The 25592-nt window shown below is 46.3% G+C and overlaps 1 protein-coding gene across 10 annotated transcripts in view; it reads left to right on the top strand.

The window, feature by feature from the left end:
* The window catches only part of LMF1 (lipase maturation factor 1), a 179789-nt gene that overhangs the window by 57976 nt on the left and 96221 nt on the right, over positions 1 to 25592 (top strand). For all 10 annotated transcript variants that reach the window (XR_011741523.1, XM_065850449.2, XM_071815279.1 and 7 more), the window contains one exon: positions 11117 to 11182. Coding sequence is in view for 9 of the 10 variants with exons in the window: in XM_065850449.2 (XP_065706521.2) it covers positions 11117 to 11182 (66 nt within the window). In the remaining variant the exon portion in view is untranslated. The remainder of the gene's footprint in view (positions 1 to 11116; positions 11183 to 25592) is intronic.

Genomic DNA, 25592 nt, shown 5'->3' with positions numbered 1-25592 from the left:
GATGTTCTCCGGAGGTAATAAGGTGTTTTGATATCTGCAGCTAACTGGGGAGATATTGAAGGCACGGTGCTGCGCTCTCAAAGCCTGTGTAGATATGCATGTATACATATCTTTTTCAGCAGACGGATTTTGTTTTCCAGCTGCTCCCTTCCCTCTTGTTGAACTCGGTGCATTTGATGGGTTTGAGCCGTTGAGTCAGACTCCAGATCTTTATAATCACCTGATCCCCAGCAATGGGACTCATTGGAGGGGTAACTGTGCCTCTCGGATTCGGTGGAGCCGCATCTCCCCTGCATCTCACAGCTTTTCCAAGCCAAGTCACATCCGTGCTATCTGGGCTTCGTGCTCTGGCTGGGCTCTTGCGAGGAGTTTCTGGTTTAATTACTGGGCTGTCATCATAGGCTGCACTGGGTAAGGCTGTGGGCTTTACCTCTGAGATGGGCAAGTGTCTGTTTAGCCTTTTCTTTTTTGGTGACAAGCAGCAGCATTGCTGACGAGCTCTCTGTCGGAAAATACAATTTGTGGCTAATACCCCATTCAGCAAATGTTAGCCCCGTTCTTTTTTTGCAAAAGACTTGAAAGCAGATGACAACTTGGCCAAGTTCATATATTCTGTGTGATTACCTGCTATGGGTGAAAACCATGTGCTGGGGAATCCAAATACCTGTGCGGCTTGTGCTGGGGCAGAGGGGAGCAGCTGTGAGCTGATGAATTGCCAACACCGTCTTGCTGAAATTTCATAGTAGCTCCTTGCATCCTGAAAGTCGTTAGTGATTGCATATGTAAACCATAAAATATCATTTCTGTTTCTTCATTAGTTGTCTACAAAAATGTTGCGTGCGTACTCGCTCAGAAATGTGAGAATTTGATTTTCGTCAACACCTGTGTGTGTAACTATAGCAACACTGATAAAACTTACTAACAGAAAAAAACACGTGAGAAGGGAGAGGAGTAGGGGAACGTGATTTGACTGGATTTTGGGAAGAACCCTGGACCAGGTTTGTCCTTGGAGCCCCTGCAGGCAGTGCTGGGTGTCCGGGCACCCCCCGGTGGGCCTGCAGAGGGTGATTGCTGGTGACCGTAGACATGACTGATGAGGAACTGGTGTTCCTCCTCTGATACCCAAGGCTGCCTCTGCTTGTTACATGTGGCTCCTCTGGTCTCACACCAGAGGGGTTTTGACAAAAGACAGTTAAATGTGGGGCTGTTCCCTCCTACCAGCACATCTTTCTGTCCACAAAGCAGATGTTATCAGGCTGGGTAATGAGTTCAGCTCTATCTCTAGTATTGCCTCTCCCAGCTGGAGGTGCTGAAGTCGGGTGGCAGCGATGGGACAGGTCAGAGACTCACCGGGACAAAAAGCAAAGCAGGCGGTGAGTCCCCTGTGAAAACCACCCCGTTGCTGGGGGTGGAAAATATGACCTGGGCACGGGGATGGGGAAACGGGTCCTGGACAGAGCCAGGGCAGAGACTGGGCTGAGCGCACGCGGAGCTGGGTGCCCGGTGCTCACCAGCGATGCTGCGTTGTTCCCAGCGAGGTGCCGGGACCCCTCCCCACTCGGGCAGGTTTGTCGAGCCCGGTGCTGCCAAAATCCCGCACAGCCAGGTTCAAGCTGCCCAGCTCCGTGCCAAAATCTGTCCTCGCACCATTACATCTTTGGCTTAACTGGGAGAGCAATGAATAGCGGGCAGCTTGAGTGGAGGAGACACGAACGTTTTTATGGGGGTGCGCGTTAGCGTTGGCACGTGCGCTGTCTGTCCTGCTCCACGTTGTTTGAGGTTTGGAGATATTTGAAGCATGCTTGTAGGTTTTTAATGAGCATGTATCAGCCGTGCAGGGCCTGGATCGTGGCAGATGGAGCAAGTCATGCAAGGGAACCTGTTTTATTGCAGCTCCGTGCGGCTGCAGCCGCGCAGCCGGTGCTTGTTGGGGCCGGTGCGAAAAGCAGCATGGAAATGTCATTATCCATTTGCAACTGGTGTTCCTTCTGTAAAACACAGGGCACCCAAAATGCCTTTAGATCAGGTTGAACTTGAGGCCAATGAGAAGCAAGAGCAGAGCAAATGCCAAGTGTTTGCTGCATGGCCATGATGCTGTCAGATGTCAATGGTCCCTCCATAAGCACCCAGCAGTGATGGGCTTAAATTTATATGGCTTTTCATCATCTCCACTGTCTCCTGTGCCTTTTCCCTCCCTTGCTTGCTTTCTATGGGGTGTGAATGGGGATCCTGGCGGTTCCCTGTGTCACAGCTGAGGGCTGGTGATATGGATCCCATCCCAATAAGGGATGTCCCCATGGGAGTATCCATCAGAAATGGTGATTGAAGAGGTTAAATACCTCGAGATTCCCACTCTCTTGTTCCTACAAGCCTCCTGTGTCCCTGTTTCATGGCATGCTACACAGCTTGTTTGGGCTGTTAATGGCCAGGTGGTCATTTCTCAAGGGTTTCCAATAAACACTTTATTTTGCATCAGGATGAGTTTGCGATGTCCCTGTTAATTGCGTCTGTTAGCGGGGAGAGTCAAAGGATTCGGTAGGTGATGTTTGCCAGCTTGGTCTGGTGTTCTGTACAAATAATTATCATTATAGGAGATGTAACAGGGAGATGGGGGGAAATCAAACATCAGGGCTGTAACAGTCCATTGAGAAACTGGAAGTAAATAGGGAATTAGGGTGGAGCTGTGTCTTGCAAAGGATCACAGACATATGGAACAAGTTACTAGGGAAGGTGGCTGGAGCAGAGAGTATAAGTGAGTCTGAGACATCTTGATTAGTTTCTGGAGGAAAGGATTGAAGAGTGTAGTGAAAAAGCAGGGAAACAGGATTTAAAGCACATTACCACTTTAATTTAAAAGTGCCCAAAGCAAGGAAATTCAGATTTAAAGCTGCCAATCTGTCAGTGGCTGCTGCAGGTGTCGGGCTCTGTGTGCAGATGGGTCCGTGCCCCACGGGCTCCGGGCAGCTTAAGCCAAAGCCTCCTGCTTGCCCCAAGAACCAGACCCTTTAATATGTGTGTTATATGAAAATATTTATAATATACATGTATTTTTCTATAATAATATTATAATAATCTGCTGTATGTGCTGTGTTCTTGACGTCTTCCTTGTGCGGTGCTTCTTAAACCATTGCAGGAGCTGCTCCTGCTGGTGGGCACAGGAGGAATTTCTGGAAAGCCAAGCGCATCTTTTCAAGCCGTGATTTGTGACTTGGTGCCTCCCCTCAGTTTACTTTTTGTAAACAAAATTTCTATTTCTTTTATTTTTTCCACTTTCTGAATGTAATTACGGACCGACCCCCCTCCATGTCCCAGCTCTGCCTCTCCGAGCTGTTCGAGTTCAACCTCGGAAGAAGCTGCTGCGGAACAGGAGTCCCGGAGCATTTTTTGGCAGGGACATAGAAACTAGTTTAAATCCTCTAGTTTTTCAAGTCTACACAAAAGATGTTTCCCCTTTTACAGGGAGGAAAAAAAAAATTAAAGTGGTAGTCTTGGGAAAAACTACTGCAAACCATTTATAATGATTAGCAATGTATTCTTCTGCTAAATTCTCATAATTGTTTCCTAGTAAATATTGGCCATCTTTCACACAGAGATGTGTTTTCATAGAGAAAAGACCAATTATTTCCAGATCAAATACCTAATGATATAGAAATAATCTCTCAAATTTATTTTTTCTGTTTCTTTTAACCAACAGCAGCAAATTGTTTTAGAAACTGGTGGTTCGTGTTAAACTTCATTTTTCTTGCTTTGTTCTTTACTTGGATTCTGTTAAAAGTGTCATAACGTGGGTGGCTTTTTAAAGGTTACTGGAAAGGGTGGGGATGTGATTAGCTAATAAGGGAGATGAACTTTCTGGCAAAAATAATGAAGACTTTGAAGCAGACAGAATCTGGATGCCTGTAGTAAAATTGCATTAGATGTAATGAAATCAAAGTCAGTATTTAGGCTATCTCTGTAAATATAAAAAAAGAAGAGAAGAATCAAACGGATGTAGTTGTCATTTCAGTGACAAGCATGCCCTGATCCTGGGCATTACGGCTCTGAAATTGAGAATAATTATTCTAATTTGTTTTATTACATTAGCGTGGGTAGGAGGGAAGAAAGGGCGCTTTCTTTTATGGCTTTCTCATTATTCATCGGCGAGCGCGGCGGGGCGAGGGCTCCCGGCTCCCGCGCCGGGGCTTCATGGGAATTTTTGGAAAATGATGTCTGCAATGTTCTGACCTTTGCCGTCCCAGCTGCAGCCTCCTCCTCTCTGCAGGGATCCCACACTTGACTCCTTAGCAACCTCCTTTGTGCCTCTGATCTCTCTCCATTTGTCTAGTAATAGCCCTTGGCAGGAAGACTTGTTGTTCCTTCGGTGGCTGTAAAAGGCCGGGAGCTGCTAATGCCAAGTGCTTTTGCAAAATCCCTTTCACCAGCCCTTGCAGCGCAGGCTTCAAAGTCAAGCAGATGCTGGTGCGGCTGTGGTGGCTTCTCAAAGGGTCTTTCTGGTGGATGGGGGGAAAAAACCAGCAACAAGTAAACCAAAGGAAAAATCAGCACCAGTGGCTTCTCTTTCAGAAAAGCGTTTTCCCATCCGTCAAGGTGCTTTGCAGTTGTGTTTTTTGGTGACTCTGGTTTAGCTCTGGACCAACCTGCACTGGTTGCAGCAGAATCTGGATGTTCACCTGTTCTGCAGGTGGCACCTGTCCTGTGGGTTCATGGCCCTTGGGACATCTAAACCCCCTCTGTACCTGTGCAGGAGGTTACCAGGCAGGCAGGGTTTGCTCACCTGAAGGTTGGTTGTTCCATAGAATCATGGAATCCCAGGTTGGAAGGGACCTCAGGGATCATCTGATCCAACCTTTCTTGGCACAAGCCTGGTCTAGACAAGCTGACCCAGCACCTGTCCAGCTGAATCCTAACAATGTCCAATGCTGGGGAATCCATCGCTTCCCTGGGGAGATTATTCCAATGGCCGATTGTTCTCATGGGGAAAAATTTCCTTCTTGTGTTCAATCAGAATCTTGTACCCATCACCCCTCATCTTTTCCATGGGACTCCTTGTACGAAGGGATCTCCAGCTGCTTTGAAGCCACCCTTGATATCCTGGAACATCTGGAGCCCGGTCCTATAACCTGCTAATGCTGGACCTGAACTGATGTTCTCCAGATGATGAGGGAGTGTTTGGACCTGAATAGGGCTGGTGGTGGGTTCTGAACTGATATGCAAGGTACAGAATAAAGCTTTTTAAACAGCAGAGTCATCTGAGGAGCATTAGCTTGTCATCCTCTGGCTAAGGAAGAGGTATCGTAGCCTGTTATTTCTCTCTCTTTTAATGGAAGAAGCAGGCGAGATTTGAATTACCAGCTGTTCATGTAATGAAAGGTTTGTATGAACATCAGGTAAAGCTCTTCTTAAAACCCTTAGTTTGCTACTGTCGGAGTTATGGAAAAAGGTTTCCAAAAAGCCTAAACCTGTGTCACATCTTCCCTGTGTGGCATTTTCAGGAGAAATTAACGAGACAACCCTTTGTGGCACATTTAATCCAGATCGTCCGTCCTGCGCCGCGGAGCTTGAACCCTCTGGCAGAGCCCACGCGCGGGTTTGCTTAGGTCTGGCCCAAATCCAGGCTCTGCGGCCAGCGCGGTCCATGCCCAGCCCTGCGCCAGAGCATCCTGCAGTTGGAGATTTGGCCTTGGAAATTATGCAGATATTTAAAAGTATGCAAACAACCTCCATAGCCATAACATGAGCTCAAGGCATAAAAGGACCATAGAAAATGTATTAAATTTTCCAAAAGCCAGAGCCCTTGTGGGTCTGGGGAATTAAATATTTTTCTTTTATGGGGTATATTGGAAAAAAGTGGCATAAAATGATGTTGTGGGGCTCAGCGGCAGTTTGACACATCCCTCAGGACGTTCCTGCAGGGTTGCACCCTTGGGCATCTTTCCCCCGGTGACTACAGCATTTGTGCATGTGATTTATTACTGAGGTTGAAATGAAATACAGAAAATGTTCAAGATTTATCCTTTCAAATGCAGAAAGCTGGAGTAGACCGGACAACCTGGTGTTAGAACAGCAGGAAAACTCAGATTTCTTCGGTGTTTCTGTTGTGGTCTAAAGGTGGCACGTCCGGATTTGGGCACTTCGGGTACCGAGGTCTGGCTTTGTAAAACTCCGTCCTCTTCCGTTAATTGGGGTCTAAATTACAGCTGGTTTGTCTTTAAAACACACTGGTGTATATCTCTGGGCTCATTTTATGTTATCAGAAAAATTAAAATATAAAATTTAGGATTGCCCTTCGTTGAGAGTTTTTGCTTTTTCCCCCACCTCCTGTATTGTGAAGACATGGAAAGGTCTTTAAATTGACTCTAAATTTATAGCGCGGGTGCCCCGTACCCCACCCTGCTCTGCAGAGCCGGTATCAATAGGGGTTTTGCAGACATAGCTTGAGTCACCAGGCTTCTTCTCGGCTTCCCGTGCTACTGGCCTGTCTGTACCATTTTTTTCCAGAATTAATTTTGGGCTGAAAAAGTCTCAAAGAGTGCTTTGTTCCTTCTTGACACTCATTCCGGGGGAGGGGGGAAAAAGAGGAAAAAACCGTGGAAAATCTGACATCTGCATTGTAGAGAAAAATCAATAGATAGGGAGGAATATAATTATCCCCCACTCCTGAAAGAATTTTTAAGATTTTTTTTTTTTTTGTAACAGTGACTCACATAGGCTTAGAGCTTGAATGACATTTTAATTATTTAGGCCTTTTTTTGTGTCATTTTGCGTCACCGGGGCGCAGCAGCCTGGAAGGGGAACGGTTGGGCAGCGCCATGTGCGGGACATGACAAGGAAGGATTTGCCATGTTGGGGGTTGAGCTGCTTCCTTCCCCCCTCCCGAGTCACATTTGCTGGCATCCAGTAAATAAGGAGACACTTTATCTTCACTGGAGATGTTTTGCTTCTTATACAAAGTCTAAAATCCGTATGGAGTTGGCCACCTGTTGGCAAACTCCGTGTGTTCAACAACCTACTGCATTTGAAAGAGAATTTCTTAGTCGTAAAGAGTTTTCCACATGCTTAGTGAGTTTTATAAAGCAGCTGGTTCTGTGTCTTGCTGGCTGGGTCAAGTCCTGCAGCAGGCATGAGGATAAATGTGGGTTTTGCTAAGAATTTGCTGGAAATTACTTTCTTTTCCCTCTGATTTGCTCAGGTAGGTCCATGGCTATTTTTCCTTTAACTCTGTAGTAAGCTGGCAAAGGTAGTGGTAATGCTGGAGGCAAAATAGGGTCTTGTTCCATGTAGCTGATATCTCTAGTTGCCATATAAAATAAGAGCACAGTGACAAATGTTACCTGTGACACCTGCAGTTTGTCCAGGGCATTCATCGTCTGAGTTTGGGAAATGCCATTTATACGTGAAGGACGCAGAGTAGGGCTGATGGATGGGAACTGCGAGGGACCGAACGGAGCAGGGGAGAAGGTTTCGAGCGCTCATTTCATTCTGGATGCTCATTCAACTCGGGGTGAACATTTTATAGTTCTCATGCGGATGGCAGCATGAGATTTCTCAGTGTGCAGAATGGCCCGAAGCCACGGTCAGCTGTAAATTAATATGACAAAGATCTCAACTTTCCCCTTCCCCAGGCCAGGATTTCTTATGACTGGAAGGGGTTTGTGTGCACAGTCCGGCTGCCCAGAGCTCGGCCAAAATCATCAAGCCCTGGGGTCTTTGTAGCCACCGTCCCATCAGTATGAATTTAATAATTCTGGTTAGAGCTGGATTCAAAGCAAGGCCACGGAGGTGAAAGGGCAATTGCTGGTTCACTTAGCCACCTGTTTCCTTCCCTTCAGCTTATATTTAATTTGTATTGCTGAATACTTTTCCCTCCTGATATGCAAGGCTTTGAAAGTCCCTTCACCCACCCCCAATGCGCAAACAGAGCTGGTGTTTCTGGGGGTGCTCAGTTATTTCATGGGATATGAGCATGGATTTGCCGTTATCAAGAAAATAAAAATACACTTTAAAAGCTGTTTTGCTGTCCCCCCCCAACACATATATACACTTAATAATTTTATCTAACAATTAGAGTGGATCATAAAAAGGGAAAAGTTCAAAAATGTTCTAAAAAAATCCCTATCTCCTGCCCATTAGTCTCCAGTCCTTCTGTCAAAATAAATGCAGGATTAAAGCTTTTAGCTGATGCTACCAGGAGGTGACTGGAGGTGTGAGACCCTATGGCCATGTCTACACGTGATTTTGGGGATGTGAGCCCTGCTCTCCAAAGTGCTGCTAAATTATTTATTTCCTTCCCTTGTTTTCCATTTGATTTGCCCATCTCTTTCACCTTTTGAACTCGGCTTAATATTTACCCCCAAAATATTCGTTGCGAGATGTTTGTAGCTTATGTCCAAATGATAGGAGGGTCTTCTGGAGTCTCATGGGGTTGTCCCGTGGGCACGTCCTCTGGCTCCTTTTCCTTCTGGTCCCCTGCAGGACTTTGTCACATCCACAGAGAAGGCAGTTTGGGTCCATCAGGGATGTGCTCGCTTCTGCTTGTCAGAGAGCCGGGGATGGGGATTTTCCCCTGTGCTTTGATCTGTGGTATGGCAGCATAATCTGCTGCAGCTGTGGAGCCCGGGCCAGTTCAATATACACCGAGAAATTTTGAAAATGGATTGGGAATTGTTAGCAGACTGAAAGAAATCCGGGGAATGTCGAACTCCAGCAGATGTGGGGATCCCCATTTCCTCCCTTCCCTGTTCTGTCCTCCCCCGTGCTCACTTGGATGCAGATGCCATTTCTCAAACTGAGTTTGCATCTTCCAGAGAACAGGAGCTGACTTCCAGAAATGTCAGCAGAGTCCAAATAATTTGGGGAGAGAATGTAGAACAGAGTCGACCCGAGCACGGAGCAGTCGGTTTGTCTGGTGTGTCCGTACCCAGGGTGCACGTCTCCATACAGCAGGATTATTTAGTGAGCCCCCGTGGGTTGTTCTCCTTTCATTTCCTCCTCAGCAGCGATGATGCTACAGGGCACATAGGTTTTCGTGCCCTGCATGCTCTTGTTTCTTGGTCCCACTTCATTTGAAAACTGGAAAACTCACATGTGAGCGTGGGAGTGGAAGTGGACTTGAAGACAGCAGCGGGGTAAAGAAGACTTGAAACACCCCCTAATTAAGAGAGTGGGAGTTTTCTGTGCTGAAAAACACATTTTATATTAAAAGCTTTAAGTGACTTTCCTGTTTGAAAGCTTTGTAGTAAACAAAATGTGATTAACTCACTTAGTGACTCATTGCAGGAAGCATTTTGATTTTCATTGTGGTGCTTTTCTATCATATACTTATTTTAATTATCCCTGCTGAATAACAGAGCTTGATAACAGCTTGGGCAAGGTAGGAGGGAAGGTCATCAAGATAGCTGTCCTTTTTTAATATTCCAGCATTCTTACACGGAGCCTTCCTGAGCATCTGTCCTGCCACTGACAGGGCTGTCGGCTGCGGCACATCCTGCGAGATGCTATCAATGTATCCTGTAATTTTAGAACAGATTTGAGGGGCAGAGTGAGCTGCGGATGATTCGGGAGGGGGAGATGAAGCCGTGACTGTTGACAGATAGTCTGTCTTGTCCTTGCCTCCCCGGCTCCAGCCATGCAGAATGATAGAGAAGAGAATGATGGGATCTGCTGAATAAACCACCAGAGAGTAAAACTGCGGAGCAGCCACCGGTACCCACTGCTCTGCTTTCCCATCCCACGAGTCTGATATCGCTTTGCATCCGTCGTGCTTTTATCTGTGCCTTTCTGGACCAGCTCTGCTGGGGGTTTGTATGGTGGTGGTGCTGATGGGGGGGGTGTCTCATTCATGATGCTGCTGAGATGCAGACCTATGTATTTCTAGGTCTGAGCTCCATCTCGGCTGTGCATGGAGCCCCCCCCAGCCATCCCCATTGTAACTTGCGTAAGACAACAACATGTGTGAGGTTTGAAGGTGCCTCTCCTGCTGCAAATGTAAAGAAACTTCAGGATGCTCCTGGTGTAGCCCGCAATGGGTCCTTACAGAAACTCCCTGTATTTTTCTACTAAGGAAGTCAGGAACATTATAATTAGGGGCAATGTCAGAGGTAGGAAAATACCCCCTAATTGTATGCAGATGATAGAGCTGGTTCAGCCTTTTGACCAGCGAAGCTTTCCTCAATTTGGGATATTGTGATTGTAATCAGGGACACACATCAAAGCTGACCCGCATACCTTGGGGCTGGCATGGCTTGATTGCAGCAGGCTCATCCCTGCCCAGGTGTCTTTCCTGCTCTGGACGACTGATTCCTTTCTACTCTTCATCACCGAGTCAAAGAAATTTAATCCCAATATTACTGCCAGCCCTGGAATGGACCCACTGATTTGGAAATTTCACCCTCTTGTTGCCCTGAAATATCAGTGCACAGCAAGCTCCGATACCTGCTTATTTCATCGCCAACCTCTAACCTAAGGTGGAGCAGACCTGTCATTAGCGCATTCATCTGTGTTTAGATCTGTCAGCTTCCTTCCCCTTCTCCTCTTTTGTTTCTCTAATTACTTTGATTGCATCTCTATCCAGCTCAGGGGTCCCCATCCCAGCTTGTGTCACTATTTCCTTTTCTACAGGCAGCAAGAGGTGGCTTCATGAGAGGGAGATACGGTGTGTTTAGGTCTGCAGGGAACTTTTCGCTGTGTTTTAACATGTCCCAGTGGCAGAGCCTCGTTTTTCCTATTGCTTCTCAATGTTCTGTACCTCCCTGCCTCGTACCAAGCGATGCTGGAAGCTGATACTGGGAGCACTGGGTTGCTTGTAGGTGCTCCACAAAGGCTCAGGTGTGGGTGAAGCATCTTCCAGCACCCTTAAAGCGACACGTCATATTCCACAAATATTTCACGTCATGTTTTCCATAAACAGGAGCCACATTGGAGCTCTTGTTGCGTTATGATCCCTCGGGGATGGGGCCTGGGCTGCAGATGTGCCATGGGGGGTCATTCCAGCTGTTACAGGCTCTACCTGTACTTTAACCAGAGTATTTGGTGCCTTGAGATAATACCTTGACATACAAGGTGAAGTAAAATAGAGTATTTGTAACAGTCATTTTTGTCTTTTTTATTTTTTCCCCAGGGTCTGATCAAAATTCGAGGAGATCGCTGCTGGAGAGAGTTAACGTGCATGGATTATCACTATGAGGTGAGCGATCTGCACATTAAAACTGATTTCTCTTGTCTAGTTTACTTCAGTAGATAATTTTCCCTAACTTTTCCTCTTCTGCCAGGCAGCTCTCCGTGTTTTCTTTCTTTATTGTTGCCTTCCATCTCTGGCAACACCGTCAGTGTCCATGGGCCAGCTCAGTGATGGGATGTTTTCCCAAACCCCATTTCTTTTTCCCTCCGCCCCATCACCGACTGATTCAGGAGCAAACCTGAGAGCTCCCTCTATAAAAATGTGACAGGAGAGGAGCAGAAAGGACTTTTCCGTGGCATTGTGCTGAGTGCTTTCTGCTTAAGCTTCCAAAATGCAGACATTTGTAGACAGAAACAGAGCGTCTCAGTGCTCACCAAGATGCTGAGCGTTAATCGTTAGCAATTCAGAATTATACGGTTTTATCTTTTTGACATCTGTTTCAGTGATTACATTGCATTCTGATTATAAACTGTGGTTTGTATTCTGGCTCTGAGAGTTGTCTCCTCCTTGATTACAGAGAGAGGGAGCTCAGCTTCCCCTCTCTCTTTACCTGTATTTTTGCATTTGCAATTTGTATGAACAGCGTTAAAGAAGAAACCACTGCGTACAGCAGCGTTCCACTGGGCAAGCAGCTCTGCTTTAACAAAGGAAACAGTACTGAAGCAATATTCCCATCTCCAGATTAACATCAGCGCCACTGAAACTGGCGCGCTATGGTATAACACCTCTGATTGATAATCCACGTGTATCTAACGAGCGGGTGCGTGTGCCACATCCATTGGCAGGAGGCTGTGAAGGCTCAGCCTGGTGCTGTGTTTGTACCGGGTTGGTAGGACCTGGGCACCTCTGTGTGCCACCGCTACATGGTTATTTTCAGCTGGTCAGTCCCTGGAGATGCTCCTTTGGGCTGATGTTCTCAGTGGAGCTTCCTCATGTCTAGAAACCACTTCCCGTTCCAGTTAAAGCTGGCACAGCACGACTTCTCTGACCTGCCACATGTGTTCCATGGTGTCTCCTGTGAATTACGTTTTACGAGTTAGGCGCACTGACAGGAGAAATGGGGACTTTTCTTTAGGACCTCTGTCTTTCCACCCTTGTGTGAGGAGAATTGTGTGCCGGGGCTGTGTTACCGGTCCTGTTACAGGATTGGGATCCCTCTCTCCAATAGTGGAAAAAGAACCCTTTATTTTTTGCTCCCGTGACTGAGTTAACTGGTCGTACATTTGAAATGGAATTTTGCAGGTCCAGAAAGCCGTGTCTACCTCTTCAAGTTTCATGCTCCTTTATTTTCTTATCATTGACTTCTAAGGGGGTTTCACCCACCGAATGCACATCTGACCTTTGATGAAGGCTGATGCTCAGTTAGCTCACATTGGACCATCCAGGTCCTGCTGCATTCTGAGTAAAACTTTGGATGCACAGACCCTCCGGTGCTGTCGTTCTTAATGCGGAACACAAAGGTGGCTGCGGTAAATTGTCCTTCATTTTTAGCCTGGAAGCGCGAGGGCTCTGCTCCATCTACCAGGCACCTGGCAATGGGCAGAGAGAAACCAGCTCAAAGCTGCCCCCCCAGAGCCCCCGGCCGGCTCCGCTGTGACCCCAGCCCACAACAGCCAGCCTGCGTCATCCCAAATATTCCAAATCAAAACCAGGATCAGTTCTGTAGCCCAGAAAGCTAATTAAGACCATTCCCGTCATATCCATAACGCGGGATCCCCAGCCTGTGCAAGTAATTGGGAACAGGGGCAGGGAGCAGATCGCATTATCAATATCAATTATTTTAATCCTCACAAAAGAAGCTGCAATAAAAGGGAAATGAAAGAGGCCAAACTTTGTCTGCCAGCGGTAACAAAGGACTGCGGTTCACCTGCTGATCTCAGCCAGAGGGAGGAAGAAAAGGGTGAAGCTGAAGATACCTCTGTGGGAGAGGGGGGGAGCTGGGAATCTGCTCGTAATTAGGACGATAAAACTGGGTATTGGACCAGCTTGTAAGTGGACCTGGGCCAAACGTAGTCTGCTGTGATGTATGTTGGCCACCCCAGCTCTCCTGTTCCAGTCCTGAGCTGCAGTCCAAAATCTACATGGGCTTCTCTGCCAAGAGAATTAATGAAAACACATGGGCTCCATCTCTCACGTGGGGAGCGCGCCCTGCACTATTTATTTGTAGTGGAACCAGCAGCTATGCTCGTGGAAAATAACATTTCCACTTTTGTCAGGAATCGTGTATAAAATAGTAAAATGTTGTTATGGCTCGGGTAATTAAACGGAGCATATTTTTCCTCCATCTTTCCTTTCTAATGTGTAGGGCCTTAATCCGAGCCTTTATGGAGATCTGCTCCTCAACTGAGGACTCTCTGTTTAGAGGGCTTACGATCTGTGACGCTGTGTAATTTGGAGAGGGAAACGGCCGAATGCACGGTTTACATGGGAAAGGTATTTTCCTACCAACCTAATGCTTCTCTGATCCCTGAGGAGTCGGTGGGCTCCAGTAAGTGTGGAAGAGAAAGGCAGATGCTGATGGAGAGGAGAAGACTTTACCACAGCACCGCACACAGCCTGGTGCATGGAGACTACCAGCAGGCTGGAGTGAGGGTAGAAGCACTTGGCAGGTTAATCCTTGCTCTGGAACTCGAACCCCAGCTTGGCAAGACACCATGAACAGGGTGTTTAACCTCCTTCTGCATTAGTTTCCATGCTAACGTGGCCCAAGGCTCCGAGGTAGGTGTGTACATTTATGCCCGGGTTTGCACAACTTTGGGGCTCCTGGAGCTGCACGTGCGGTGGTGTCCACATCGGCATGTGAAAATGGTGGTGACTGGCAGGTGAAGTCCTGGGGTCTGACATGCCATGGGCTTCATTATCATTTGTTGGGTTTGCCATCATTTTGGATGGCTTTTTTCCCTATAAATCCCGGCAAAAGGGCGGCTTTTGTTCAGCAGAACCTGTTCTGATGCAGTTAATGCGGAGAGAAGCTGCTTCTGGGGTTTAGATCTGTTTGTCATCACGATTATTAAGCATTTATCTACTGTGTACACAACGGTTTACAAATATGCAAGCAGCGGTTTGCAGGCTGGAGCTCATGGCTCAGATCCCACGGCGTTCGGCGGCAGCAGCCGAGCAGCCTCGATTCCCTGCTTGTGCGAGCGGGGAGATGCGGCAGAGTGCGTCCCCCTGTCCCTGCCCGTCCCTGCCTGCATCCTTTGTCCCCTGCAGAGTCCATCAGCTCCCTCCCGTCGCCAGGCTCCCACATGCACCAGGGAAAATGTCCGCTATAGAAGGTTTTCTGCCACTTGAGGCCGTTTCTGGAGCTCTTACAGTTCATAGGATGCTGCCTATGTATGGGCTGGAGCAGCTTTCTGCCTGCTCTTGGTGGGTACCAGGTGGGTACCAGGACTGCACCCCACACAAGGTATCAGGGAGTGCCAACCTGCTCCCCAGGGACCTCTTATTACCCCCTCCTGTGCCAAGCTTTATCTGGCCCAGGCTTCGCTAATTCTGGGTGTGCGGCTTAGCTGGCACAAGCACAATGTCTTAACATGCTCCAAATGGAGAAAATCCTCTTGTGCAAGACCCGTATTTTAAAATCTCCCCACCAAACCTGCAGCTCTCCGCACCTCACGCTTGTGCTGCGGAGCACCTTGCGACCATATGTCTTGGCATGGGCCGGGTTTGAGTGGCACAAGCAGGGGATGAGCGTTTCTGACCCACCCAGACGGAGCCCGTGGGTTTGGATGCTGGTGGTGGTCTTGGCAGAGCAGTTAAGCAGATAATCTCAGGGGTTTAGAAACTGCAGAGTCCCGCGTGGTCCCATCTATCGCATCTCCCCAGCGCAGACGTACTCCCTGTGGGATGCGATCCAGCGATGCGTTTTCATAGTGGCTGCCAAAGTGTTGTTGCTTTTTAATTACAGACAGATATCTTGTAAAATTCAGCCACCAACTGGTAGGAACAGCTGCCGAAGCAGCTGCTGGGGCGGGTGGGTGAGTGGAGCGCCCCGGGTGTCCTGCTGCTCCGTCAGCTTTGCACCAAAACCACGCAGGAGCGGTTTTAAGATCATTTCAGGGTATTCCAGAAACCTCTAACCATGCTAATGGCATTACGTTGGTTTCAAGAGCTCATCAGTTGGTAATGGAGGGGTACAACTGGTGCCGTGATCGGAATGTAGGAACAATTTTCAGTGCTCCAAACTATTGTTACCCTTGTGGCAACCAGGCTGCAATGATGGAACTCTATAATGCTCTGAAATAATACTTTTTGCAGTTTGATCCTGCACCACATAGAGGTGAACCGCATGTTACTTGTCACACCTCAGACTGCTTCTTGTAAAGAGATTTTAGACCCGTACAGTATTGCCATGAACCATATGTTGACCTAAAGAAAATGGGAAGAGCAACAGTAACTCCAGAGTGTGTCAGAAAATATTTAACATTCAAACTCATTTTTACATGGACCGAAAGATGTGCCGTATTCAAACACAAAGTCTCTTGTTGTCAGCAACTGCGACCACTCTAGACTGAACCAGTTCATCGTGTGCTGAACCCACGTTGTCAGTCAATAAACCAGTTCCTGGCATAGGGCTGTTTGTAGTTACTTCTGCTTTCCCTGAGAGACTGCAGATAATCAGATGTAGACATGAACACCTCGTGAATACATTCAACTTTCTGTTTAGCTATATCTTCATTCAACATGACTGTAGGTAAGGGTAGCAGCAAACAATCATTGAAGCTTAACAAACATTTTAAAAATAAGTACCGAGGCCTAATATGTGTTCTGAAACTGTTTTATTTTCAGGGAATACTGTTTAATTGTCTTGATTTTTTTTATAGATCCTGAAATTTCATATCTTTAAGATGATTTTTAAAGTGATGTTTTGAAGGGAATGCTGTTTATCCAAGAGTTTCTCGATGATTTGCAGCCTTTGCTGCAGAAAGCCAGGCTAGGATGGCAAACTTAGTACGGAGACAAAGACGAGGCAGAGGGATAAAGGGAAAGAAAAACAAAAACGTGCTCCTGAAGCAAGAAAATCTTTGTCAGCGTTGAAAATAAGACCCAAGATTTGGTTCCCTGCTGTGGAGTTATCTGTAGGTGCTCAGGATGGGTCAGGAAAGTCTGAAGAGCTTTGCTGAACAAGCCTTAACTTAATAACCGAGGCCCATTTTAGTTCGGTGCTGCTGAGAAAAGCTTTGTTCTTTAGGTAAGATGCTGCGCAGCCACAAAGGTCACTGCTTGTGATTTGTACAAATTGTCACTAATCATTCTGTAACTGTTCTTCTTCAATGGAGTCTGTCAATCAGGGCTTCCCGGAGAAGCCTCCAGAGCAAAACGTCTTTTGTAGCTAATTAGGGGCTTGCTGACTGATAGCGGTGCTGATAAGATGAAGAGGAAGCTCCAACTGCTCTTTAACTGCCTCTTGGTTTCTTTTCTCCCTTCTCTTCACTGTATTACGCCTTGTTAGGCTTTTCATCGAGCATTTTCCAACCTATTATGAAACAAAAAGTAAATTATGTCTAGCAATTCATTCTGATAAATCAGGAAATGATCTGCTTGCACGATCCCTGATGTCTCAGGATGGGCTTGATTCCAACAGTTTGCATTGCTGGAAGCAAAAATGTTCCTGACAGGGAAGCAGGGGCTTGGATCTCGCGCTCAAAATCTGTGTTTTAAAGTTGCAAATTAGTATGAGGGGAAACGGTGCTGAATTAAACAGAAAACAAGAATATTTAAAAGAAGTAACCATTCAAAGCATTTTGGAGATCTTTTTAATAACATTATAAAATATTTATGTTGCATCCTAAGTTTACAATCATTGGCCTTTTAGAGAATTTTCTCCATTCTGGAGGCAATAAAGGTGAATCCTGGCAGGACTGATGGTCACAATAATGAATTATTAAGGCCAACAAAATGTGTTCCCTGGGGAAGTCCCAAGCCTGGCTATGGTGAGCTTTCCAAAATTGATGTGTTCTGGGGGAAGAAGCACACATCTTCCCGACAAGAGCCACCAAAAGGAACCCGAAGAAGCCACCTGTTCCTGGCACAGCGCGGCTACAATGGTTTGTTCACACATTCCCCCTCGCTGGTGCAAAAGGGTCTGGTTTTATTTCATCGAACGCAGAATAACTTGTGTGCCTGCTCCTTCCTTCACGCAGACGTGAGTGACCTCACGCAGTTTTGCTGATGGATTTTGCTGGTTCCTCGTGAGACGGGAGGTGCTGGGTCGCAGTAGTTGAGTTACCAAAGTCAAAGCTGCTTCTGAGTCCCGGCACGTGTGTATTCAGGTGAGGAGGGACAAGATGCAACCTTGACATGGGGAAATTGGGCAGATTTTTGCAAAAGCGTTTGAAAATACTGTGGAAGCCCAGCAGTCCGGGCTTGCAGGGCTTGGGCTGAGCTCAATGCTGCCGGAGATGTGGCTGCGAGCCCAGGGCGGCCGCTGCCCTCGGCATCTCGGGGCGTTTCAAGAGGTGGCTGTGGGATTTGGTGGAGGTGCTGTGGGTTTCTGGAGCTGCTCACAGCCTGTCCTCACTGGGAACAGTAAAATTTCTACCCTGGAAGATGTGTTTCTGTGAAAATACGAGTAAAGTGGGTTGTGGTCCATCTCTGTCCGCTTTGGAATCTAAAACCGCTGTTGATGAGTCCTGTGTAAGGAGAGCAGGGAGGAGACGCGGTTCTGCCCGTGATGAATTATAAATGCAGCTTGTTTTCATCTCCCGTTGCAAAAGCAAACTGTTGTTTGAGTTAAGGTGGCAGATACCAAAAGGAAGAGCACGCTTCGGTTCAGCTTTTTTTATTTTATGTTTTTAAATTTCCATTTGGTCATAAGTTTTGAAAAATGACCTTTTCAGAGGCATAATTGGAAAAACAGTTGTTCTCGTTCACATGTACGGGAGGGCTGCTTAGTGTGGGTTTGAGGCTGAGGATTAGGTGCTTTCTTCTGGTTTTTGGTGATTTGCATGATGTCAGTGCTGGGACTGGAAGAAGGGCCAATTCCTGACCTTGTCTGTGATCAATTAAGTAACAGGATCCATCACAAGGTAAGTGCATGAAGCAATAATATTGGCAGATAAATGTCAACACGACATCAAAAGCTTATTACACTGTATCTGGATTCTGTATCAGGCTGCTCTGAGAAGATCTCTATCCGAGGCAGGTTTCAGATGAATCCCAGTTGCTTTGTGTTGGATGTGTGATATCTGTGCATGCAGCTTGCTAGAAACATTTGTTATTCCCAGTTTTGGCCTGGGCTCTGTTCTAATAATAGTTAGATGTGCACATCCCTTAAAAAGAGAGGGAACAAATGGTTTTAAAGGCAGAATTTGTGCTCAGCTTGGGAAGATGGGTATTGCTAGGTTTGCACTTTAGAAGATATAATGATAAATACCAACATTTTTGCCCAGTCGTACTGCTTTTTAAAAAGCAAAAAGGAATACAGATATTCCACAGTCAGAGGATGCTCTGGACGAACTAAGGTAATTAATAATGCTGAACAAAAGCAGATTTCTCCTACCTGCAGGGTCGTGATAGGTGATATTTTATTCCCAGCGCTATGCACTCGTGAGACTGAAGCTTTACCGGGGTTTGGTCCAGATCTCTGGCTTTTATTACCCTGAACAGCAAAATCGACAGACGAACGGTGAAATCCCAACCGCCTCAAAGTCAGCTTTGGTTCAGCTGTATCATCTTCATCGGGACCACGATCCCAGCAACGAGTCTGGGAGAAGGGGGAAGGAGCGTTTGGTCAGAGAGCTGTCGAAATAAAAGGTAGAGCTGCAAAGAAGAGCAACAAGACTGGAGAAGGGACTTGAGCACAAGACCTATGGCGAGAGGCTGAGGGAACTGGGCTTGTTTAGTCTGGAGAAGAGGAGGCTTAGAGGTGAGCTCAGCACTCTCTAGAACGACCTGAAGGGCAGTTCTAGCCAGGGGGGGATTGGGCTCTTCTCCCAGGCAGTCAGCAATAGGACAAGGGGGCATGGGCGTCAACTCTGCCAGGGGAAATTGAGGCTGGAGATTAGAAAGCAATTCTGTGCAGAGAGTGGTCAGCATTGGAATGGCTGCCCAGGGAGGTGCTGGGCTCACCGTCCCTTGGAGGTTTTAAAACTGAGATTGGCCATGGCACTTAGTGCCATGATCTGATCAATGGACTGGAGTTGGACCAAGGGTTGGACTGGATGATCTCGGAGGTGTTTTCCAACCCAGTCGATTCTGTGATTCTGTGAAATCAGCATCAGAAAGCAGAGCAGCATCTTTGGCCCAGGCTCAGGAAACCACATAATACTGAAGTAAATTGAGCGTAAGCAGGTGCTGAGAGAGAAATTTTCCAAATAGGTTTTAAAGGAAACAAATATCAGGAATTGGAGGGATGGGATAAGCACACGGTAAGTGATCCCTCCCAGACACGGGAGGCAGAGAACTCGGGATTTTATTTATCTCTTTGCTGCAGTTCAAGAACTGCTTTTTCTTTGAATTTCTTCACCAAAAGTAACTATATTAAAACAACAAAAAAATAAAGTGAGCAGCCTGTGTGATTCTCACTTTGGTATAAGCCAAGCAGGTTGGCGGCACCTGCCACTTGGGTCACCCACCGCTTGCCCCAGCTTCCCCCTGATTTCCAGCAATATTAAAACAAAATAGGATAAACTAGCGAAAGTTTAGTGGAAATGCCCCCCGGGGAACTTTCCGTTGTGAGCCTTTTGAGGTTTTTGAAGCGTAGGAAGACATTATCCCTCCCCGCTGCCGGGATCAGCAGCAGAACTGTCAGTCACACGCTATAAATGCATTGGGAATATGCCAATACCGTTTTCAGCAGTAATACAATTCCTCTTCCTGGATTCTTTTTCTGTTTTTCTTAAGGATTTGTTTTAAGCCTGGTGAAAGCTTCCTGTACAACTATTGGATTTCATCTCTTCGTTACACTCTCCCACTGTTTCAAACTCGTTTACAGACCACCCAGGACCCTCATCACTTGCCTTGAATATTCTCTTTTCCTCCTCCCTCCACCCATTTGGTCTTTTTCAATCCTAATCAGATTAATCCTTATGAGCCACTTAATCAGCTCTGGGGGCTCTGCCCCTGTAGGTGGTTTGTATCTGCTGGCAGATTCTCCAGCTGACACGGGAAGGACGGAGCCCATGGAGCCCATTACTCCCTCTGCCTGCGTGGGTTATGGGGAATAATCCACCGCTCACAAAACCTTCAGGGCCCAGGAGGCTTGTCAGCTTTGCAGATAACAGAGGCAATGCTCCGGTAATTATTTAAATTGTGGATTTACGAGCTAGTTAATGGTATGTTTTAAGAAATGTGCAAAGAGAAGAAAGGTGACAAATTTCAGTGCTATCTGGAAGACAAAAACGAGAGGGGAAAATGGCAGAAGGAAATTGAAGAGTCTTTCCAAGTAACATGTCTGTTCTCTCTCTTGCTTTACGGATGGGAATTGCTCAGCTGGCCTCCCTGATGTGATATCCTCTGTTCATACCACAGCATCTTGGTCCTCCAGGCAGGACCAGGACCCAGTGCCATGATGGGGCCACCTCGACACCCAGCCTGGGACTCGCTCACCGGGGTGTTCCTACCTCTACATGCTCCAAACGGTCAAAATTGGTCTTCATGGCAAGAATTGTACTAGTTCTTTATCATCCTTTCTGGCATTCATGAACATTCAATGCTGCCTTCTCTGGGCTCCAACTACAGTCTTGGGGAGGTTGGTCTTCTTATCCATTCCCACCTTCCCCAGTGTTTGCAGGGGTTTAACCGTCATTCCGGTTCCCTTGCTTTGGAGACTTTTGGGATGATGCAAACTGCTGGTGTCTGCCGAAATGCAGTGCTTTTCTTGTCCGAAATGGTTGCTCTCAACAGTCCAGAAGTCTTCATTGAAACTGAAACTTTACCGCTGTGATTTCATGTAGTATCAGCTGCAAAATGGTGTGTGCAGAGTGTACTGTTAAATTATCCAAAAACCAGCCTACATCCTAGCCACGTGCTTTTCCAGGGAAAGCAAAATAACTGTGTGCTTTTAATTGCAGATAAAGGTTCAAAGAAATAGGGTGTTGGTTCACAAACTGGTGCTTTCTCCTCTGGAGATCAGCTTACATTTTCATCAGATTATGAAAACGTGCTGCTGTTTCATCTCTTTATTTGACTATTAAATGCGTTAAATTGTTTAATGAATTTTCACATAGTAGATAAGTCTGTCCTAATTTAATAAGTGAAATATTGAATTTGTCACCTACAAAACAGCACACGCACAACCAGGTTGTGCTGAAGAAGCTGCGTTCCCAGCGGTGGGTGTGTTTGTGCATCTCTCCTCCTCTGGTCTCCCACCAGGATTTTCTTATGGGAATAACCATAAGGAGCTATTCCAGTTCTCAGGTTAACACTATATTAATTACTTCATGCACCAAAAGTTTCAAGTTCAGCTTGAAGTTTGATTTCCACAGAGATGTTGGTCTGTCCTGGAGAAAGACCAACCATTGACAGAACTTCATAAATAGCAGAACCCTTCCATTTGCTGGTAAAAGTCTGAATTATTTGCATATCTTCTATTTACATTTAATTTATGCTGTTTGCATGCAGTTCTCTGTGTTTTCAAACTTTCTGTGTTTAACATACGCTTAATTTGATTTGCAGCACACAGGTAATGTCACTTCAGTAATCGGGCTGATGGCCCGATACAATTCCCATACACATTTCTCTCCCTACTGTAGATCAGGAAGAATTCCACGTATTTCTCCAATGCATTTTTGTTCTGTGTTGTAACTGTTCCAGTGCTCACAGCAAGCCCTTGTAACTCTGGAGGAGGAAGAACATGGCATTGGGATGGTGCAGGAATGAGTTAATAGTCTCTGCTGTGGTGTTTTCCTCCAAAGTCGTGTGCGCCGAACTGACCTTTAATCTTGGAATATAAATCACTTTCCAGTCCTATTATTTGTAAAATCCTACAGGCTTGCAAATGCACAAAAGAAGCCTTTGTCTCTTATTAATTTAATTTATAGGTTAAAGTTTCAAATCAGTGGCAAGCAAAAGCTGATTTACTATTCACTTCAGGAATTGCTGTTCTGGAAAGCACGGCATTTGCTAGACTGCCTAGAAATTGTGATATGTAATTAGGAGCTTCAGTAATTATATATAATGTTATGTAATTTACTTATCTTTTTTGGTATGTATTATACATAAAAGCTGGGAGGGTAACTCGATGTGGACTGGCTCTTTCAACCCTAAAAAATCCACAGATCAGTAGAACCACTGTTTTTGGTCTTATTCTATTAACATTGTGGCAGAATCAATGTTTTCAAGCATTTGGAGTTGCTGCCCTTTTCTTGTTTTGTATAGAATCATCACATCATCTCTTGTACAAAACCATTTGTGCTGCAATGAAAAAATAACCACTTCTGTGATAAAATTTAGATAAATGCAGTAGTGACCTTTTCCCCACCAGTTTAAAACAAGACAACCATTCCTATTTTTTTTAGTTGGATTTAGGCTATGAAAATCCCATGTTTCTCTTCCCGGAGTTCCGAGTGTTCCCATCAGCAGTTCAGACCCATTTCTTCCAATTGGAGAGATTTCTAGTTAAGCAATTTTGTAACTAAGTTTTCTACTCTGTCTCAAAATAACTATAGACAAGGAAATAAAACTCCTCCATAGCCACGCTGTCGTACCACATTCCAGGGTAAAAGCTTTGGCTGCTCAAGGTGCTCACGAGAAGCTTTTACCTCGTGACCAATTTACACGGAGAAGCAGAGATGGTGAATTGTTGCCCTTGCAAGCATTATGGAAGTATTTGTTTCAAAAATGGCATTCATCTGACTCATGTTCATGAATTCACTTATCTATATTTTCCAAGGATCATATTCTTCCTCCTCCCTTTCAGCCTGTCCGTCTTGATGGCTAAAAGGGGTTTTATTGCTTTCGCATTAATCAAGACGTGCGACAGGATTGAGCTGGATCCTGTCCAATTAGGCTGAGACAATATCGGATTTCGAACTGTCATGTTGGATCCATTTGAATGTAACACAAGCCCGTTGGTCTCTGCAATCAGTCCATGAGTTAATAATCCCAGCCCGCAGTGAAGGGATGTCCACCTTGCCCTGATGCTGTGGACACACCGAAGCTCTGCTGAGGTTCCATGCCGGGGTTTCCCTTTGGATGTTGAGGGCACTGAACAAAAGCTCTGTGGGACAAGCAGGGAGAAGGTTCTTTTTCTCATTTTAGAGCTGTGTTCAATGAACTCACCTTCCTTAAGGAAGCTGTGAACATCTGGAGTTGTGCTGCTGGTTCTCCTCTCCCCCCCGGCTCAGCACTGTGTGCCATTGGTGAGTTAGGACCAGCATTTAGGGGCATAGATCTAGGGAAGGAATTGTTGCCCCTGAGGGTGGTGAGAGCCTGGCCCAGGTTGGCCAGAGAGGTGGTGGATGAACCATCCCTGGAGACATCCCAGGCCAGGCTGGACGGGGCTCTGAGCAACCTGAGCTGGTGAAGATGTCCCTGCTCATGGCAGGGGTGGCGCTGGGGGAGCTGGGAAGGTCCCTTCAACACAAACCATTCCATGATTCTATTACTGCTTTTTTAACTTCTGGGTGTCAGGCCATCCCTGTGCACATGGAGGAGAGTGTGGGGAGACATGAACCCGCAACTGCTGGAGCTGAGCAAATTCTGCTCTGCAAATAATACTATTAAAGAACATTTATTGAAATATAAAATGTCAGTTGGCTAGTCTAACTGCATCGCTTGCCACTGAGAACATGTAGGTTTGTTGGTAGCTCAAGGGCCTTGCAACAGTGTTCATCTTGTCTGATGAGATTTCCTGTCGTCTGTGTAAGGACCAGAAATAGTCTCCCACGCAGGAGATGGCCCACACTCTCTGGAATGATCTACGATTGGTAAGTCCTCAAGGCAAGAGTTGCAATTAACAGTTTGCAAGCAGCCCTCAATGGAAATCTGCTTGAATGTGTTACCCTTAACCCCGAGGCAAATAAGTGAAATATTTTAATTCAAGGAGTTAATTGCAATTTTAGCAGCCTTTCCATCCCAAGTTTGGCAGATGATGTGAAACGCTGCCCTGCTCCGCTCTCAGCCAAATGGCTGGGAACACTGGGGCAGATGTTGAAACCCAGCATGAGCAAGAACAAGCTGGGAGTGTTTCTTGACTTGTTATGTCATTCATTAATGATTTTTTTAGTAGTTCTACTACACTTTAAGTTGCTGCAAATCACCATAAAGAATATTTCCAGCAGCCCCATGAAGAGATAGTGCAGTCACATCCTGAGGTCTCTGACCATGATTCCCCAGCTCCCTTTGCCCTTGCTCACCGGTTCTGTTGGTAAACAGAGCTGATGGACGTTTCCCAGCCTGTTCCTGCTTTTGAACATTGAACCTGAACTATCTGAGTGCACAAGGGATTGACAGGAGAGAGCAGGAGCCAAAGAAAACCGCAGTAACCTCTTTTCTCTGCCAAAAGAAGTGAAAGGATAATGTAGCGTGTAGTTATCAAAGGGTAGTTTTCTCAAAGCCGGTCAAACCTGACTTTCCTAATGGAACTTGGGTTTTCTTAGATAGAGGGCAACTTGCTTTTGTAACTTGCCGAGATCAAAGTTTGCACGAGGGTGCGTCTCTGAATTCCTCCCCCCTGGTCTTGTGTGCTGGCCTTAGGGAAACGGCTTCTTCCAGCACTTCTTGTCCCAACTTTGATCCACCAGAGGATGCTTGGGAAGGTCCTACAGAGATTGTCAAAGAAAAACTGAGGGTCCCAGGGGAGGATCAACCCCCAAAAACCTCCATGGGCAGCAGCCGACCCCTCTCCACGCCAGGTGCCCTGGTTGGCTCTTGGGGCTCCGAAGTTGATGTTCTTCTACCAAACATGTTTTTGTCCTTCCAGCGGTCCCCGCACAGGAGCCTTGCAGGGCAGTTGGGAGGTCCTGGGGAACTCACCATGTCTTGGCCAAATCCTGCTTGTCAGAGGTGCTGAGTGTTTCCAGCAGGTTGATCCCTTTGTGTCCCAGAAACCTGCACACACTGAGTTTTAAAACAGCAATCCTTTAATTCCTTAAGCCACCAGTCTGCATTTCACCATGGTCTGTGAATTTGTCATCATTGAGAATTTCCTTCCGAAGTTTCGTAAGAAATGCAACCAGAAACATGCCTTTTAAAAGCAGGTTTTCTCCATTAATGCGTTTCACTTCTGCAAAACGTTTGATCATCAGTATTCCTCTGTGTATGTTTGTGTACAATTTTCATCAGGCTGCTCCTGCTGTACATTTTCCTAACCACGAGCAGGATCTAACAGTGCTTTTTATAACTCCCTTTTGCAGTTATTCATGCCAAATATGCAGCAGCAATGCACGTGACCCGACTGTGCTACCAGCAACCGAGCGTTAGCTGATTACCTTGGGGGGATGTAAAGGCCAGCAGCAGTTAACGAACATGC

The sequence above is a fragment of the Patagioenas fasciata genome, chromosome 15 (assembly GCF_037038585.1).
Source record: "Patagioenas fasciata isolate bPatFas1 chromosome 15, bPatFas1.hap1, whole genome shotgun sequence".
NCBI lineage: Eukaryota > Metazoa > Chordata > Aves > Columbiformes > Columbidae > Patagioenas > Patagioenas fasciata.
The sequence above is the reverse complement of the archived record's forward strand: the minus strand, read 5'-3'. Positions and strand labels throughout refer to the sequence as shown.